The 18,820-nt window shown below is 48.5% G+C and overlaps 1 protein-coding gene across 9 annotated transcripts in view; it reads left to right on the top strand.

Moving 5' to 3' along the window:
* CADPS (calcium dependent secretion activator) overlaps positions 1-14,571 on the top strand; it is a 227,458-nt gene extending 212,887 nt beyond the window's left edge. For all 9 annotated transcript variants that reach the window (XM_075714588.1, XM_075714587.1, XM_075714586.1 and 6 more), the window contains 2 exons: positions 12,612-12,716; positions 14,392-14,571. In XM_075714588.1, the coding sequence (XP_075570703.1) occupies positions 12,612-12,716; positions 14,392-14,571 (285 nt within the window). The remainder of the gene's footprint in view (positions 1-12,611; positions 12,717-14,391) is intronic.
* Positions 14,572-18,820: the final 4,249 nt, after the last annotated feature.

Genomic DNA, 18,820 nt, shown 5'->3' with positions numbered 1-18,820 from the left:
CTTTTCGTGTTCCAGTAGACATTTGGTTGAAGACAGTTAATTTGATTTCTTTTCCAGAGGAGATTTTCCATTAATCATTCTAAGAAGGCAGACTGATTGCTCCGTTACGTTAAGGTCAGCATAGGCTTGCTAACATCATCCGCACAGTGTTTTTGAGCATCGGAGATTTTTGGTTTAGGGCCGGCACTGAGTGAAAGATCATTTATTTCCCAGTAGACATTGAGTAGCCAAGGTAGGTTTTGGGGAAGAGGTGCCATCGTGCTGTATTGCAGGCAGCAAAGCATCCTCGATCTAGAGAGCCTTTTTCCGAGCAGCCTCTCTGCTCCCTGTCCGGGAGCTGCCTGTGCACATTTATAACTGCGTACGCGCCGCATTGTACGCTCTGAGCTGAAGCTGCCTTCCAGCTTCCCTTAAGAGGCCTTAGCTAATTGAAGCTCCAGTCTCGTAGGTTGTCAGGAAGGAGAGCCCGAAGGTGCTGGCGTTCCCCGTGAGCCCCAACCCCGCTGGGTGCCAGCCGAGTCTGGGGGTGCGAGGAGCGTGGGAAGGGCCGGGACATCCCGGTGCACACAGATGTGCGGGGCCGAGCCCCCAGCCCGCCGGGGCACGGCTGCCGCGGGGCCGAGCCCCCCGCTGCCGGCAGCTTTGCTCCCTCCCTCCGTGCTGCGCAAAGGGCCTTTGCCCAAAGAAACTCGCGGTGCGCGCAGGGGTGAGCCAACCGCCCCTGCTCGGACAATGACAAATTGTCTGATTTCCAGCAGTGCCTTCAATCCCTCTTTTCCTTTTCTCCCCCTGCGATCCCGCCCCACACAATCGCTGCCGTTGCCCGCACCAGCCAGCGGTGCATGCGAGATTAGCCGTCCCAGGTCACTTCATTTCTCTTGATCTGCGGCTCTTTCCTTTCCCGGTGCTCCTTTAAACCTCGCCCTGGATGTATGATATCAGCATTCAAAAATGCTTAGCGGGACTCGGGCAAGGAGTGTGTTTCTCCAGTGTGTAACCCCAGGAATGATACCGGGGACGCTGCTCCCTCCCACGCTCACAAAACCCTCAGGACTGAGATACCCGGGCAGCCTCTAGCTACTTTTTTGAAATTTGCAGGCTATAAAAGAGCCAGCTAAAGTCTACCAAGTCCCACTTTGTGACAGCTTTCAATTAATCCTAATAAGTATAATTAAAGTATTCCATAGCATGCGTTAGCGTATTGCATCTTACTGAGCAACTTTGCATCCAGTTATACCGTCACTGCCTTGCACTAACAGGGCCCTGGAATCGGGACAGAAAAATAGCAGCACATTGTGTGGATATTGTGCTTTACTAAGCTGCCTTATATAGAAAATCAAATTTTAACATGTCAACTTCATTTCTTTTTTGAAAAATGGAAATAAGCAGAGAATATTGTATAGGTTTAAAAACGTATTTTGAGAACAAGCATCCATGCAGAAGTGGTTTTGTGTGCGTGTATTTTTCCGTGCAGAAGCTCTTTCATTTAGGAAAACCGAGGTCTGCAAAATCCTGCAAAGCAGCAGGTTTGGGGGGTTTTATTTGACAGTTCCCAGCAAGCGCTGTGCACTCTGCTGAGCTGTTTCTCCAGCGAAGGGAGAGAGGGCTCAGCACCCAGAGCCAACCTGTCAGTGTAGCCAGGGCCCCGTTAAGAGCTCAGTCCTCTGCGTGCCGGTGCACGGACGCTGCATCCCAGCACACCCTGTGTAGGCAGGGTCTTCCAGCTCGGATGCGCGTAGCCAGGACAGGCTTTACCGGTTACCTGAAAGGCAGCGTTTTCTGCAGGTGTGTAATGTTGTGCCCGAGGATTGGGGCTGTCCTGTGTCGGAGAGGAGAGGAGGCACCCACTGAGGCTCTCAGCCTGCAAACCTGCAGGTTTAAGCGTGGGGTGTCCCTGGTTTGAGGATGTTGTGAATGAGAGAGAAGTTAGAGGTGCTGCCAGGACCGATGTCAGCGGGCTTCCTTCCCGGATCACCGTGAGCATCGGCTACTGCATCCCCGCCGGCACCCTGCCGTAGATAAATAGCTGTTTCCATGTGGCTCTCCCTTGCAGTTTCCTCTGCCGGCTGCCCTCCATCCAGCCCAGACCAGCACACAGCTCAAGGGGTTTGCCCTCCTCAGAGCAAGCGTAGCAGCACGTGGCTGGGCTGTATTCGGAGATGGTCAGCATGTGGGCTGGCAGAGGGGTTTGCTCACAGCAAACCCCAGCGTGCTGAGACGGGGGCATCCCCAGCTGTAGGAGGTGAGCCAACACTGCAGGAGCTCTTCCAGTGAGATCCTGCCCAGGGGAGAAGGCTCAGGGAGTCATCGGCATGTCCTGCCTGTGGCCCATCACCGCTGCCAGGGATGTGAGCATGTGGCTCTTGGCTAGGCAGGTAGCTCTTGGCTTGCCCAGGTAGCCCACCCTGACGTACAGCTTGGGAACAGCTGAATAAGTACAAGACATCCTATCCTCAGCAGCAGAGTTATTCCTCCTCTGGTGAAGGAGCAGTACCGTCTGCAGGTCCCTTTCTGGCTGTGTACCTGCAGTGGGAAGCCTTTCCTTGCGTGATGAGAGCACATGGATTGCCTGCAAAGCCGCTGAGGGTGGGAGTAAACTACCCTGCACCCACCGCGACGTGTGGCGTTGCAGCTGCACAAAGCAGGTGTAGGTTTTACTGATGTTGTGCAGCACTGAAAGCAGGGAGTGTTAGAGATGATCTTCTCGGGCATGTTTATTTGCTGGGGACCTTGGCCCCACTGGCATGAAAGATGTTGATCCTCTTTTTCCTCCCCAAAAAGGAATAAAATGATTTTGGGTTAGGAGCGGAGAGAAATTTGCAGTGAGGAGCATGCAGGATGAGTTGTGCCACTTTGGCGAGCGGGGAATTGTGCAATCCCACCAGCACAAGCAGAAAACGTATGCACAAGGAGTCCCGTGCCTCCCTCCCATTAACACCCGTGGCACCGACCTGCCGAGCCTCATCGGGTCCAACTTCGAGCCAATTAAGGGTGAAGCACCAGCCTGAGCGCACCCTGTTGCTGAGCTCCCCAAACAGTGGGTGATCTCAGGTACCATATGTACTGCAAAAAGCGTGCGGCACTTCAATGCGCCTGGGTCTGCGTTTCAGCTTTCATTCTGAATTCTCTTCCCCGTTTGAAGGCAGAGCTCTTATGTGATTCAAAGTTTTTTTGTGGTTTATTTTTGGGAAGAGAAGGGGGGGGAAAAAAGATAATGTAATTCGGTGATGCCATTTGCATCCTAGACAGATGATGAGTTGCTCTGGCTAGCAGCTTAACCCTATTAGGCAACGGTGGGACCGTGACTTTATTAAATAATAATACAAATTATTTTAATATCGAGCCCCTTTGACTTTGTAACTTCCTCGTATAGCTACGTTGTCAATGTGAATGAAATTTCATAGCTAAGGAATATAAAATAGAGTAAAAGGCATCCAGAAATCATAGCACTGGGGTGGATGTTGAAGAATACACTGTGTGTACTTGCAGTGATAGCATTATAGCGATACAAAAAATCCCAGGAAAAAACAGTGCAGCCATTTATTTCAGTAATAGCTCAGTGTGAGTGTGACCTGGGAGACTCCAGACAGATTCACGAGGCTTTGATAGAATAAAGTCAGAAATTTTATTAAAAAAAAGGACCCTGGGGTTGCAGGGGATTTTTATTAAATTGTTAGCACTTTACTAGATCTCTAGAATTTAATGTAGAGTTTCATAGAGGGGTTTAATTCAGAAAATGGGGGTCATGTTGCCTCTTGTGAGGATCGCTTGCCCAGGCGTAGGCAGAGCCCTGCGAGGCACGGCTGGTGGAGGATTTGCTCGTACGGGCAAGGTGCAAGCGTAGAGTCCAGAGTTTGGCAAAGAGTTCACATATCCCAAACACTTTGATTTGTGTGTTCTGTTTCTGAACATACCAAGCCAAAGACCCCGTGGAGAAGTCGAATTAGCACACCACAATCTGTTACCAAAACTTATAGATTTATTTTCTGAAAGAAAAGATACTTTCAAAAGTGTGTGAATTTGGGGGGGAATTACCTTTCTAACAGCAAACCGAGGGCTGCGTAGAGCCCTCTCGGTGCTTTGCTGTTGTGTGCTCCGTAGAGCTACACCGAAAGCCCTACTTTTGATGTCGACTTTTGCATATCTAACAAGAGTATACGCACTTAAAGAATTATGTGCAATAGAAAAGCTACCTAATGATCGGACAGTGTTATTATCCGGCGTGCGGCAGCGTAGCAGGATGATAACTATTTATTTACTCTTTGCAGATAATGTTCTGTTATTTTCTAGTCTTTGGCAATAGCAAGAGAGCATCTGATATATACAATATTGGTGTGTATCCAATTGTTTGTGATCATCCCAAGTTTTGAAACATGGTTGTGAGAGAGGAATATAAGCTTAAGCTTGAAAGGCTAAAAAGCAGAAAGCCCCGCACGTAAATGCTATTATGCACTTAATGAGGCAGGGTTTAAAAAAAATCAGCCACACAAGTTGGTTTTATCAAAGAAAATGTATAAATAACAACCAGTGATTCAAACTGCCTCACAAAGGGAAAAGCAGGGACGGGAAGCTAGCACTTCACTTGTGGCATTCAGATAATAGTATTTACTACACTAATCTTTTGGGCTTAGCAATTGACAATCAATATATTATCATCAACAAGCGTTAACGCAAACAAAAAGCTTCCATTTCTTTTTTAACTGTGTTCCCCTAAGTCCCTTAAATTTAATTAAAACCGGACAGCTCTCCCTCTAGTACAAATTAGAGTTAAAATCATATTAAATATTTGTTCTGCGGGAAAACAAAAGTGTCAGCTTGTGCTACCGGGTTTGGCTGCTTTTTTTTTTTTTCCCGTTCTTTTTTTTTTTTACACACAGAGGGGAGAAAAAAAAATACCAGCTACTCAAAGTTAAAATAAAGTCTCTCTCCCTCCCTCCCCGTCTCCCAAGACTACTGTCTATAACATGTTGTTCCTTATAGAAAGTGGGATATGGTGGCATTTGCTTGATTAACTTGCTCGACAAAAGTGACAGCTGCTGTGGGTGCATGTAGCTAAGCTGCACAGCGCAGTTCCGCCTTTGTACATCTGTCAGCAAAAAAGGAGGAATAAAGAGTGAAAAGAGACAAATTGGTCCCAAAAGGCAATCCATTCAACTCAGGAGGTTTGCTCTATTCAAGCACTCGCTGGGAATCTCAAGTGCTAGGTAGCTTATTCAATTTCATTCATTCTTTAGAATGAGCCCACAAGTGTTTAATTTCTTATTCTGTTGAATAAAAAGGGGGAGCTTTTTTTTTATTGGAAGCATTAATTGTAAGACTAGCTGATCAATGCCTGTGATATTAACTCATTGCTTATTTTCTGGTTAGCTGTGTGCTCTTAGATCCACAGCCGCTAAACTTCGTTTCTGTAATGTGGGCAATGTCACACCAATTTCTCTGCTTCCAGGCGTGCTCAGAGGTGCAATACGTGGTCGCCTGAGCCTTGGCCCCCGCAAGGCTTGGGGGAACGGGCCAAATCCTTGGCAGGTGTAAATCAAGAGAGTCGCTGGGTTATTATTGATGCCACCCATGGCTGTGGCCGGGACGCAACCGAGCCAGATGCTCTTTGCCTGTGGGGCTGAGCCCCCGACCCCGCTGCAGGCTTGGCCCTCTGCGCTGGAGGAGGTTTTGTAGCTCAAATGCTGATCTGCCTTTGGATGGCTCTTCTGGTCCCCCAGCGAATGGCAGGGGAGGGGGAGCCCGTACGCAGGGCACTGTGGAGGGATACCCCGCGCAGAGGATGTTTTTTGTTGAGTAGTGGGAAGAAAAGCTGAACGCATGGGATGGGGATTGCTGCGTGGGCAGGTCTCCACTTGCAGAAAATGTGTGCTTGCAGGGGAGAGGTGTGCCTCTTCCGTCTTCATCGTGTGGCAGGTCTGTCCCCATCTCCTCATCAACTCTGGGGTCCAGAGCTGCGTGTACGTCTGAGGGACCGCAGCTCTTCACTCGCCTCGACTGTGCCACATCCTCCTCCGGGGCCACCACCATGTATCTTAGCTCAAGAGTTTCAGATGGACTTGTGTCACCAAAGCCCTGTCCACGCTCTTTCCCCACCTTCCTGGCTGTGGGTCAGCCTGGGAGATGGCACATCACCTTCTGCAGCAAACAAAGCCTGGGTTTCCAAAGCACGGCCTGAGAAATAGCCGGGGCTCAGCTCTGGCAGCCCGGTCGAGACCTTGCTAGCACTGGCTGGGAGCAGGGTAGGAGGCACGCTTTGTCCCACCACCACTCTCATCCGCATCCAGCGTCCCAGCTCAGGTGGGCTTCGGAGGAGGCTCTCAAACTAGGATCGCGTACGCTGCCATGTATGTTCAGGCTTGCTGGGAACATCTCTCTTTTTTTTGAAAGAAAAGAGTAGGAAACTGCATTGGCCATGAGGCTCTATGCTTCATGCTTGCTGTCTTTACTAAGTTTTTGTAATTGTAATGACTGCCTGGGATCAACAATGAAAGAAACATTGAAGGGAGGTGGAGAGGAACGCCTTGGTGGTCACAGAAGACCAGAGGGACAAGAGTGGTCCTTCCATGACTGCCGTCAAGCAGCCTGGGCTTTGGGTTGCTGGCCTGCAGACAGCATCGTGTGTACAAACCTGGCTGCGTGTGCGTACAGGGCATGCCGTGAGCGAATGCAGGAGCACGGTCCCTTGGGCAGGCAGACTTCACCAGAAGAGCTCCCGCTCCCATTCACCGAGCAAGTCTTCACGCAACGCTGGCAACTGTGTGCGCAGAGCTGGTGCCCGGAAAGTACAGTCCGGAGCTGCTGTGGCTGCATCCCTACCTTCCCTGCAGACACGACACCTGCCAAGGGGAGGTGGCTGCCGTGAATGCGTGTGACAACGCCGAATACCGAATTTGCTCTCAGAGCTGCCCAGGATGGGGATGGACACGGCTCTGTCGGCTGTCACGTACTGTCAGCAGTTGTAAATCAGCACAGCCCCACTGTGCTTTCCACCAGCTGAGCTTCTGGCCTGTTGGACAGGGACGCAAACACCAGATACAAAGAGTCGGTAATTTTTTAATTCTTTTTTTTTTTTTTTTCCTGGCTAATCAAGTGTCTTTGAGAGAGGGCTGTTGCCTGAGAGCAGGCTCGGTTTTCCTTTGGGAAATAAGACTCATAGTCAGCACGTTCCTCTCTCCTTCCCACCTCTGTGGTCCCCTCGCTCCGCGCTGGCCGGCTCGGGGATGCTGCGGAGGCAGCCGCCCGACATCCAGTCCCTCACCTTTGAAACACCTTGAATTCACGGGTTCATTTCAAAGCTTCCTTTCAGCATTTCAAAACAAGTCCATGTCCCGGACAAAGAGAGGGAGCCAGCCGGCGTTCGGAGCCTCCTTGTGCAGTGAGTGTCACAGTTTTAAATAGATTTGCCCTGCTTGGATTGGTTCTGGTTGGAAAGCGAGTACTGAAATGAGAGGTCATAGGGGAGAGTTACTATGGTAATTGAGTAGTATCACCAGTAGTTTTGCTCTTATGAGCATTAAAGCACATAATAATAGACAAACAACAGTGGTTAAAGCAAGCAGGTAGGATTACTATGTTCTTTTGTCAGAAGTATATAATGTCTTGTAGTCAGTTTTAAAGACTTCTCAACCCCCAAATCCACCCAGCAGTCACCTGCTGAGTAATTTTGTGTGCCTAATCTCTAGCCCTTAACTACAAGCTTTCTGCTAATTTGAGGCAAATGGGTATTTTTGACACTAAATAGGGCAGTAAAGAATCCCTGACCTAGAAAAACTCCATTCCAAGGCACTGAGAGCAGAAAAATATTCTTTCAGCATCCTTGTGAGACCTTTGGAATGACATAAAATAGCTTTGACTAAACTGTGCTGCAGCCTTCGATTAATGGTTTGCAGAAACTTGCTGAACATCCCTACTACAACTTCCCCCATAAAACTTGTCACTTCACATTGCCATCAGCCACCACAACAATAATCATTTCATGCCTATTGCTAATTGCAAGCACAGCTGAGGCTCAGCGGGGTGCTCTTGCACAGTCCCAGGCCTTTATACCAGCCTCAATCTGTTGTATGGCACTTGTTCACACACAAAAAAACTACCAGTAAAGGCAGAAAGAGGCAGAGTCACAGGTTCCTTGTAATCCCTCTGCTACCCCGCTGACAACCCAGCCCTATAAGCATTCCTGGTTTTGTCCCACTCTTTACAAAAGCTGAAGTGACCTTAAGCTACTAGTATGTAAGCTTTTGAATGAAGAATACAGCTCCTTCAGGTGCCTTAAGAAGCAGTGTTGCATCTGGCTTACGAGATTCTGTTTGCAGCACCCCTGGGGTGAGCTGTGGCTTCCTGTAACATGTAAAATATGAGTGTGAACTCAAGGTTCATGGCAAGGAACAGGAGGTCATGCTTCCATTCAGCTCACACCAAAGAAGATGGGGGTTTGCAGATGTTCCTGGGTATGTGTAATGACACCACCTCCCGGAAAGTGCAGGCACCCAGCACAGGGCTTTTTTTTTTTATAAAATGTGCCACACTCAAGTGTGTTACTTGCAGATTTATTCATATCAATTTTTGCGATTTATGTATTCAGAGACAAACTTGCTATTTCAGCAACTTATTGATCATGCTTTTGCATTCAAAAAAAAAAAAGGGAGGGGGGAACGAGGACGCTTCTTGCTCGAGCTGGTTGGGGTGTTGCATGGGCAGCCGTGGAAGCCCACCCCTTGGCATGCTTCAGCTCCTCTAGTGCCTGTCCAGGAGCATCCCATGGCCCACCTCATCCACCCGGGCTAGCACCTAGCAATGACAGTCGCTGTGAAAGACAGAAGGGGAGCAGGAAAACTAACGTGAAAGATGGATAAAATTCCTAGCCGTGCAAATACAGTATCTACTTGCTGTTACTGGGCTCTGATAGCATCTAAAGAGCGTCTGTTCGCATTTCCTCTGCTGTTAGCCAGGTCACGCTGCGCAGCAGGCAGCAGGGGCTGCCACGCACCTCCGTGGGAGTCCTGGTCCCTTCCCCGCTGATGTGCCGGTGGATGTGTGGCATCCATCACGCGCCCCCCGGGATGCACCCTCCACAGCCATCCCTCACCCCATGCCCCCAGACTAAGTGCAAATTGTCCTCTGAGTGATGGACAGGGATGCCAGCTAGCATCAGTAAAGTGTGCGTACAGCAGCGAGATGTGTGAGTCGGGTTCCATGGACCTGGGAGCATCAGTGCTCGTTCTTTACAACCAGGTGTGAGGAGTTTTGAGAAAATATACTAGTTACTTCGGTGTGCCCATGCCACAGCTGGCCCTGGGGCTCCGGAAATGTGCCTGAAATGTGTTGCAGCCCCATGGTAAGGCCCCAGAGTTCAGCATTTGGGCTGTGCCCGCTGCACCTTGTGTATGGGGACAAGCCGCAGGGCTGGAGCCCCCAAGGAACCCCGTGTCCCTGGCATGTGCCCCGCTGCCCTTCGGGGAATGGCAGACCCACATGGCAGGAGCGAGGCGGCCGGTGTCCCGACAGGACCACGCTGCGCTCTTTTGTCTGAAATCATCACATTTCCGTTTCGGAGCATTTGGCTTTGTTGTTGTTTTTTTAATAATATAATCATATGCAAATGTTACGTCTTTGGTAGGTTAGTCATGAATCAGAGGGCTTGTGCGTCTTATAGCACATCAACACTAGTGATAGCTAAAGGGAACATTTAATTTATGGGCTAACTTATTTTTATGAATATGCAGGGCTTAAATTCAGCAGTTGGTGTGTGCTCTATGAAGTGACATGACGGTTTTGTGTATCAAGATCAATGAATTAGACTTTGTCTTTTTCTCATAAAGCAGAAAGTCTTCGGAGTAACTTAGCTTTGAGAAAGAGAGCTCCTTTCATGCAGCCGAGCAATACGCCTGGCTGAGCCCTTGTCAGCCGGTGCTCAAGAGGAGAGAGGCACGATTCGGATTCGGCTTGGAGGAGTTTGCATCTCCGCAGAATCCAGTGTGTTGGAGTGCCTACCAGAAACACAGAAAAATGTTTCATTTTGCTTAATCTGAAGGTCTCACAGCAGCAAAGTCACCTTGCCGATAACCTCCGCACAGAGGTTATCATTTCTGGTTTGGATCCTTACGGCTGTGTGGGTGCGCGTGGCACAGGACAAGCAGAAATGGTGGGACCTGCCCCCGCCGGGGACTTCTCGTCTCGTTTAGAGGTGACATAAACACCCAGCAGATCGTTTTGTGGAAGACGAGAGGCAGCAGTGGAAGGGAGAGGGCGTGCGTATGTAAGATACGGGCGCTTCGTTCCTCTGTGGGCTTTGATTTAAAGGGGGTGGAAGGAGGCGTTTGGGTGACCTGGGCATCCATGTGCCAGCGCAGCTCTGGGTCGCAGCTAAGGTCACCCGAGAGCGTGAGTCATTTCAGCATGCTGATTGCAGAAAAGTAACGTTATAAACATTAACGATTTCTTTTGCCCACGTGGGCCCCCAGCATTACAAGGGAACCCAGGCAGATCCCCCAGTGACAGCAGTCACTTTGTGCCCCCCTCCCCCAGCTGGCTGCTGTCTGTCCTGGGTCATTGTCCCAGCACCCACAGGCACTCGGGCCTCTTCAGGGAATATCCAGGGATATGCCCTGACCTCTCAGACTAGTCTGAGGGATTGGGAGGTACGAAGACCCACCAGACCTTCATGTCTACTATGCTGGTCAAGCCTACACCAGCTAGCAGAGTGCTTCACTCACAGTTCAACCCCAATCTGACGTCAGGACCTCAAGTGACAGCTAACGGTATCTGATCTTGATTTCTGTTACGGAGAGAGCTCCTGCTTGCCTGTCTCAGTTTCATGTGAGCTCTTAGCTCGTGCCAGGTCTCCATCCTGGAGATGAAGAGCCAGCCAGGAATCTCTGCCACAAGTTGCACAAGGTGTAAGCATCAAGCAAGAGGTCACCACGTGCCATTTCTTTGTTGATTCTTCCATCCCTTTATTTCCTCCATTTTATTAAGAGGTGGTGTAGGAGTACAGGAACATCTTCATTGAAGTGGGGGGAAAAACCCTTCCCCATGCAACGTGAGTAACCTCTGCTGTCTGCTCCTGGTAGAGGGTAGCAACTCCCAGGTGCATTACCGTATGGGTCAATAACGTGTGTTGAGCCCACATTTGTTGTGATGCCGGGCTGGTTTAGCTTGGACTCATTTGTTTGCTTTGGTGAGCCTTGTGCCAGCTTGTGGGTGCTCCAGGACAGCAGTGTCTGCAGGCCCTGACGCTGCCAGCCGAGCCTTGCCCAGTCACAGCTAATGGTGTCGGAGCCGCACGTCCAGCAGCGCCGTCCGCGCTCCGCTTGCAGGCAGGCGCCAGCTGCTCAGCCAGTGTCAACGAGTGGAGGGTAACAAGTCACCGGCCTCAGTTTTGCAATTGCAGAATATTCAGTTGTCTCCATTCACCTGCTGCGCTGGCAGCTTCAGCGACTAGAGGGAAGAGGGCAAGTTTCTGCAGTAATACCTGCGTTAGACCGATGCAAGGGCTTAGGGTAGTTGGGAGGGAGCTGCATTTCAGACTAGCCTGGATGGTGCTCAATCAGGATTTTTATAAAGTGGTCCAGTGGGTTTTTTTAATCTTTAACTGGTTCTAGGTTAATTGCAGCTGGTCTGCAGTATAAGTTTTGATCCGTGCATTTGTGTAAGAGAGATTGCGAGAGTAGGGTGTGACTGCGCATACGGAGGCGTGATGGGTTTCTGTATGCACACCACTGTAATCAACCCTTGCGCTGAGCGCCGTGGGGAGGTTTTTGTGATTCCCCCCCCGCCCCAGCTCCTGCTTTTCCTTCTCTCGAGGGCTCGCTGCTCGTCTGTGTGGCGTCAGACGTGCAATGCCAGCCCTGCGTGAGCGGGGCGCTGATCCACAGCCCACCGGAGACTTCCTGCACTGCAGGGCTGGCAGGCTGCTGCTGCACAGCTGCAAGCCTTTTTTCACAGACAAGCAGCAAAATTTCAGCCCCTGGAGGGGCCCTGTGAGTTCAGCAGGTTGAAACAAGCTCATTTGTTTGCTGCTTTTCCATCTTTCATCATTGTGAGGGTGAAACCAAAGCTTTTCCCGCGCAGCCTGGGCAGGCGCCTGTAGGTGCTTACGCCACCATCCTCACCCGCAGCCAAACCTTGCCCTGCACGAGCCTCCCCTCCGCTCGCCGTCAGGCAACCAGGCTCGCCCCGCAGCTGGTTAATGTTTGAATTTCAAGACGGTAAGTAGCTTGAGTGTGGGTCTGACACACTTAAAGGCAGGACTGTGCTCTCACTGAGCGGGGGGTGCGGGGAGGGAACGGGTTTAAAAATGGACTGGGCCAAACGCGCACCACTGCTGGGCAAGTCCCATCAATGGCAAAAATCAGATTACAAGAACCTTGCAGTGTTGCTGGTGGCCGTTGCCCCTCCGAAGAAGTTTTTTGTTGTTATTATTAGAATTTAAAAGCTCGTGCATGGAAATTCTGTGTAAAAGAGGGTGCCTGTCTCCCCCTCTAAGTCTGTCACATCCCATCACCAGGCTGGCTAGTGGGAAAGGTGGGTGCTGACTGGGTGCCGCCTGTGTAATTCAGGGCACAGCACGCAGCCCTAACGTGGTTGCTGGAGAAGTCCTGTCTCTCTTGCAGCAATGGTACACCAGCTCGATGAATGTTGTCTGCACCTGGCTGACAGACCGTATGGACCTGCAGCTTCACATTTATCAACTGAAAACTCTCATTAGGATAGTAAAGGTAATCGTCTGATGCGTTTTCGCTGTCATCTTGCTGTCGGAAGGAGCGTGTGTGTATGCCTGCATGCGTGCGGCATGTTCTCTTAGGCAAACTGTCGCTGGCAAATACATTAAGCCATTCATTAAAATTCTTAAAAGTTAAGATATGTGTGTGTATGGCACGTAGCAAAGGATAAACAGGAACTTGAAATGCATATAGAGGCAAAATACAGATGTGCAAATAAGAACAAAGTAACTGTTTGCATGGAAAAAGGGAAACTCCTCCGCTATTCGGCCCTACCTGCAGAATAAGCGCACCAAAATTAGCCTTTTTGTGGACAAACATGTTGATCACACCAATGAACTCCAGTGTTAAAACGGGTTAAATCAAACCAAGAGTTTAACACTGTTTTACTAGAAACATTTAAGTCCAGCTTGTGATTATCATCAGAATGCAAATGAGGATTGTTCTCATAGTTAATTAAACTTGTTTCTTTTACTATCAACTCTTAGAGATCACAAAGGTGGGATAGCATACCCTGAAAGTAACATTTTTTTCCTGGAGTGCACGTGTATGTGTATATGTGTGTGTGTGCCTTGGACTAATGATAATTATTTCAGTGTGAAATCGCAGTGGTTTACATGAAATAATAAGATCACAGAAGGGGGTAAATATATTTTTGATCATTTTAGGTTCTATCTAATGCTTTTTGGTCTAGTATTTTATAATGTTTATGGTCTTGTGTGCAGTGAACACATTGAAGGCATGAATAAATTAAAACTGAAATGTATTAAATGTGCTTTTCATAACTGAAAACAACAGGCACAGACAAATTATTTCTACTTGTCAGCTAGCTGAGGAAAGCTTTCTTCCTTGTGCTTTATTTATACCAATATTACATTCAGAAGCAGCTACAACAAATCCAAGGACTTTCTGAAATAGCAGAACAGTTTCCACGCAGAGCACAGAGCAGAATTAAATGAACTACGAGGCCAGAGTTTTATCTCACAGAGTCAAGAAGTTTTTAAACATAAATTCAAATGAGACCTATTAATTGTAATAACAAGGGAAATATAGCTAACTGTGGAAATGCAACCCCAGTTTCAGAATTAGGTGAAGAAAGAGATTTAAGAAACACATGCCGTGTGCTTATGTTTATACACCAACAATTTTCCCCAGTATCCTGGACTTAGCTTATTTAATCCCAGTACTGTAGGTAGGATTATTTAATATGGAGCATTCTGGGAACGTGTAATCACGTCTGCGGTTACGGGCGATAAGCGTTCTGCTGCGTGAAGAAAAATAACTGACGTTACCGGCAGATGAATGCATCCAGAAGCAAGGAAAGTTAGTTGGAGCAGAGCCCTTATCTGTTGCTTCCATGCCTTTTTAGACCCCAGCCTACCACATGTAAAGCTCTCCTGTGATTTCTTGCTCAAGGCGCCCTAAAGGGACCTCTGCCACGGCAAAGCGGTGGCCGGCAGAGACACCCCTGTCCTGCAGCCTCTGCGCTGCCCGGGGCGATGCAAAACGTCCCTGGGGCGGGGGTTTCCCTGGCACCCCAGCCTCTTCCATTGGTGTCCCCAAACTCCGGGCGGGGGGGCACGGGCTGGCTCCTGCGGCAAAGCGGGGGAGCCGGCGTCGGCCCTGACCTCTGTGCTGTCTCCTCCTTCCTCCGTGCCTCTCCCCGCTTTAGAAAACGTACCGGGATTTCCGATTGCAAGGTGTGCTGGACTCCACCTTAAACAGCAAAACCTACGAGACCATCCGGAACCGGCTGACGGTAGAGGAGGCCACGGCGTCGGTCAGCGAAGGTGGAGGGCTCCAGGGGATCACCATGAAGGACAGCGATGAGGAAGACGAAGAGGATGACTAGGGAAGCTGGCCCGGAGGACCGGCTGGGGGTCGCCTGGTATCCGTGCATGTACCTCGTCTGTAACTCAGTTAGCCACATTAGGAATTTTTATGTCAGCTCTAAATGCCCATGAGAAGTTTACCAATACAAATGCCATGTTAGCTGTGTGGTAATAAGATTAGCACCTCTCTTTGATTCATCGGTTTCCTAATTTCATATCTATATGTTCATAAGCAATATGGAGCACCATTGTTTAATACTGTTAATGGAAAAACTACATAGAAAACATGCTAGGTGTGTCCCTGTTATAATTAAAGTTTAAACAATGCTTCATTAATGTACTGTATATACATTGATGGTAAATTGTTGTGAAGATGAGTGAATCGAGTCCTTTCATTTCTTTGTTTCTCTTCTGTGGATGCCAACTGCTTAAAATTAATAAAAAACCCAGCTTTGTTTTAAAAAGAAGAACAAGGCAATTACAAATGATTTTTTTGTTCTCTCTGTTCATTTAAAAACCAGAAAACAAACAAACCCAGACAGCCGTTTGAATCATTCTGCATCCTTGTTAATGTACCAGGCTCTTCCCTTCAATATGCAGTTAACTCCATAGAGGCTACATCCCAAAGGATTAGTCATTCTAATTGCCACACCAGATTAATCCTATCATTATGGATATATCACACCACATTACAAGTCCAAAGCAGTTGTTTTATGTTGACGTTTGCTCCTCTAAATGTTACATTTTTGTTTAAATTTCAAATAACCATGTATGTACAAAGACAACTTTAATTACAATCTTAGACTATACAAACGTGTTTATAATAATATATTGAATATTTATTTCAGTAGATTGTAACCATAATTTACAATTCCTCTGTTTAACAATGGTTTTTATATATGTCATGTCCATTGCATTTTGACCAGTAACTGCATGTCCATCAGCCCCCCCCCCCTCCAGAGCTATTACTTTCTGTGTAAAATAGTGATCCATCTTGCTTTTTTTGCCTTATACAAGCCGACAGTTGTAAAAGTGTGAGAACTGTGGCTTCTCAATAAATAACTATTCAGATGTCCTAAGAATAAATTATGGAGTCTTTTTATGTCTGCCTTAGGAAAAAAAAAAAAATACAGGCTGAGATGTAAGAGCCCCCACCTCTCAGAATAAAGGCATTTTCTTTTCTCATGGGTGTTTTTACAGTTTATTAATTAAGAAGATGGTTTCCTGATTTGCTCCCGAAGGTCAGGGTGGGACCAGACTGTATATTCCCCAGGTACAAGGACATTTCTGCTGTCACCTCCACGGTTGTTTCCACCGTTACCTGCTCTCTACATCCTATGAGCTGTCTCTGGACGTCCAATTGATGGTCTGCTCTGGTACAGCCCCTGTTGTTACATGGGAATCAGCCTTGCCTGACGCTTACCTTCCACCAAAAGGGCTCAGCTGCTATTTTAACTTCTCCCAAAGCAGCCAACTGCAGCAGCCTGGAGGGCACTTACACACACGGGGCAGACACCTGGCTGAAATTAAAAAGCAGGCTGCTTTGATGGGAAGCATGTTAGGTTGGGAGTTTTCTAAGAGGTTTTGCAGTCACACCCTCCCATCAGCCAGTTCAAACCAAAAATGACTCTCGCTAGCCCAGGTTTCAGTCATTTGAGAGAGAAGCAGAAGAGCTGATGTCCTTCACCCCCCCAAGCACAGCAACCTGTTGCCACCCTGGGGAATGAGGACAAATGCTCACCACCCACAAATAAAAGATGGGCAAATGTTGGAAGAACATCCTGCCTGGATGGACCCGCCTGACAAAATGAACCATTGAACTAAACCATCTTCCGGTGCCCAAGAGCCATCAGACACTCCCTGGACATATCGGGGGAGGAGGGGACCTCTGGAAACAGCCGGTGAAAGGGGTGTTGACTCCTAGATGGGACTGGGATAGTTATGGAGCCTGGAGCACATTCACCTGTAATGCTGGATTTTGGGTCCCTTCCCTCTGTGGCAGAGTTTACCACCTAGCTCTGGAGGTGCTCTGCAGCCCCATCTGGATGGTCATACCCTACACATTCAACACCACCTACCCGTGGTGATCTGCATGTACCACCCCCCTTGCAACAGGAACCTGTAAAGCAGGGGCTTTACTTTAGGAGCGGGCGGTAGGCATGCACATTTACCACCATTTACATGTTGATAAGCCATTTAAAGCACTAGCATTGACAAGTTTTGAACCCTCACTGTAGCCCAGCAGACCACTTCTTGGTTTTTGTCTTGCTCCATGGTGCTGGTAGAGGGAAGCATGGCCAAGAAAAGCCACCTCTGAGGACTTAAGCAGGAACATGGCCCTGTGGCCACTGACACAGGAAGCTCTTCCCCCTTCTTACCCATCCTCCAGCTGTGCAAATACTTGGTCCTAAATCCCCAGAGGAACTGAGGTAGCAGCAGAGTGTTTAAGTCATACTGAGCCCACCAAAACCAGTTCAGGTGCCTCTGCAGGTCTGTCACTGCGACACATACAAAAACTGTCTATATCCTGACATCGTTATGCTTGGAGCCTTCAATCACACCCTGAAGCCCTCACAGGACTTGCCCGATAAAACAAGCCTCACAAGACATAAAACAGTGAACAAACTGCAAGCACCACCTGGTCCCTTCTTTCTAGGTGGTTGAGAGCCACTTGAAACCTATACACATACTGATGTATACGTGTGCTCGTGCCCTCTTCATCCTCTCCCTCAGCTGTCCCTCCAAGAGGAGGCACTGGGAAAGCCTTATCTGGGGTGGTCCCAAGGCTGGTAGCGAAGAGCACTGGGGGAGACCCAAATTTGTAGCTCTGCTCCCAGTCAGGCAGAGAAGAGATGGAGAAATAGTTTGATTCTGCTCTGGAACTGGCTCCCCCTCCCCCTTTTTTTTAAAATGAAATATTTATTGGGTGAAAACACAGCCCACTTCCACCTGCCACCTTCCAAAATAGTAAGCCCTGCTCAGTTTTTTTGAATGAAAGAGTGTGGGCGTAGCCTTCAGGAGATGATCCTTGGCTGTGCATCATTAACACACATAGGTGCCTCCCTGAAACGGCAGTGATGGGCACCCTTGTCTCAGTTTGCCCGTCATTACCAATGACCCTACAGCTTGTGACAGCTTTTCCTGTGTCCTCAAAGCCCAATAAAGCACCCCAGAGACTCCGTAACAACCCTGAGGCTTGACCACACATTCAAAACAAGGAAGCATCAGCCAGCTTCCTTCTTTTAAGGAGTCTGGACCCAAATGATGAGCTTCAAGTTTCATACATTAGTACTAGGGAGAAGAGCTCGTGTGTAAGCAATGCTGCAAAGCAGGATTTAACGTCCCACTCCAGAGCCTGCAGCCTGTGGTGAAGCAAAGGAGCGTGTCGCACCCTGATCCCCACTGCCTTTAACCCTGCAAACGGTTAAGTGGGTGCTGGCAGCCCAACCCTCTCCTATATGGGTGCTGCACCACGGTGCCAGGAGCGAGAAGTGCCAGCTTGGGTTAATCCTGCAGAAATGTTGAATCCAAAATGGTTTGGTTTTGTCTGAAAAACATCGATCTGGTTTAAAGCCCTCCTGGCCACCGACTACACTTTGGACAGGATTCAGGCTACCACAGAGCACAGCTACACCTCGGGCAGCGTCCAAAAGGGCTCGCTGATGGGTGGGAGCACTCCGGCAAACCCAGCCGAGGAATGCAAAGGTCCGCTGCTGGTTTTGCTTCAACCCATTGCTGCGATGGAACGAGCTCCAACAGTCAAAGGACTTTCTGCCAGTACAACTGCACCTAGATGAAGAATCTGCCAGTACAGTTATGTCAATCAGTTTTGGGGAAAGAGGAAAATTTCATTCTTCTGCCAGCAAAATTTTAAATGCTAGATCAGGCCAAAACTTCTCTCATATTTACAGGGAAGTCCAGCGAAAATATCCTTTTTTTGACAGACTTACTTAAAGCATGTGGCATGGAGACTGAAAATGCTATCAACTATTTGACTGACAAGTGTCAGCAGCTGTTCATCCAATTTGTTTTATATTTCAGCAACTAACAGATTCTTTCCCCTCTGCTGTAATGCATGTCTCTTGGCCCATAGGCATCTTAGAAATTGCTTTTCTGCCTCTCTAGTGACCAAAACGTCAAAAATATTAGAAGACAACTTGTGTTCAGAAGCATAAACAGGCACGCAGCAAAGCAAAGATGATTTTGTCAACGTTCAGGCTGTGTTCTTTTGAAAAAAGTCACAGCAAACCTAAGGCAAAAAATTACTTC

Source organism: Pelecanus crispus, chromosome 7, assembly GCF_030463565.1.
Source record: "Pelecanus crispus isolate bPelCri1 chromosome 7, bPelCri1.pri, whole genome shotgun sequence".
NCBI classification, from domain to species: domain Eukaryota; kingdom Metazoa; phylum Chordata; class Aves; order Pelecaniformes; family Pelecanidae; genus Pelecanus; species Pelecanus crispus.
Note: the sequence above shows the minus strand (reverse complement) of the source record. Positions and strands in the feature narration are given on the sequence as shown.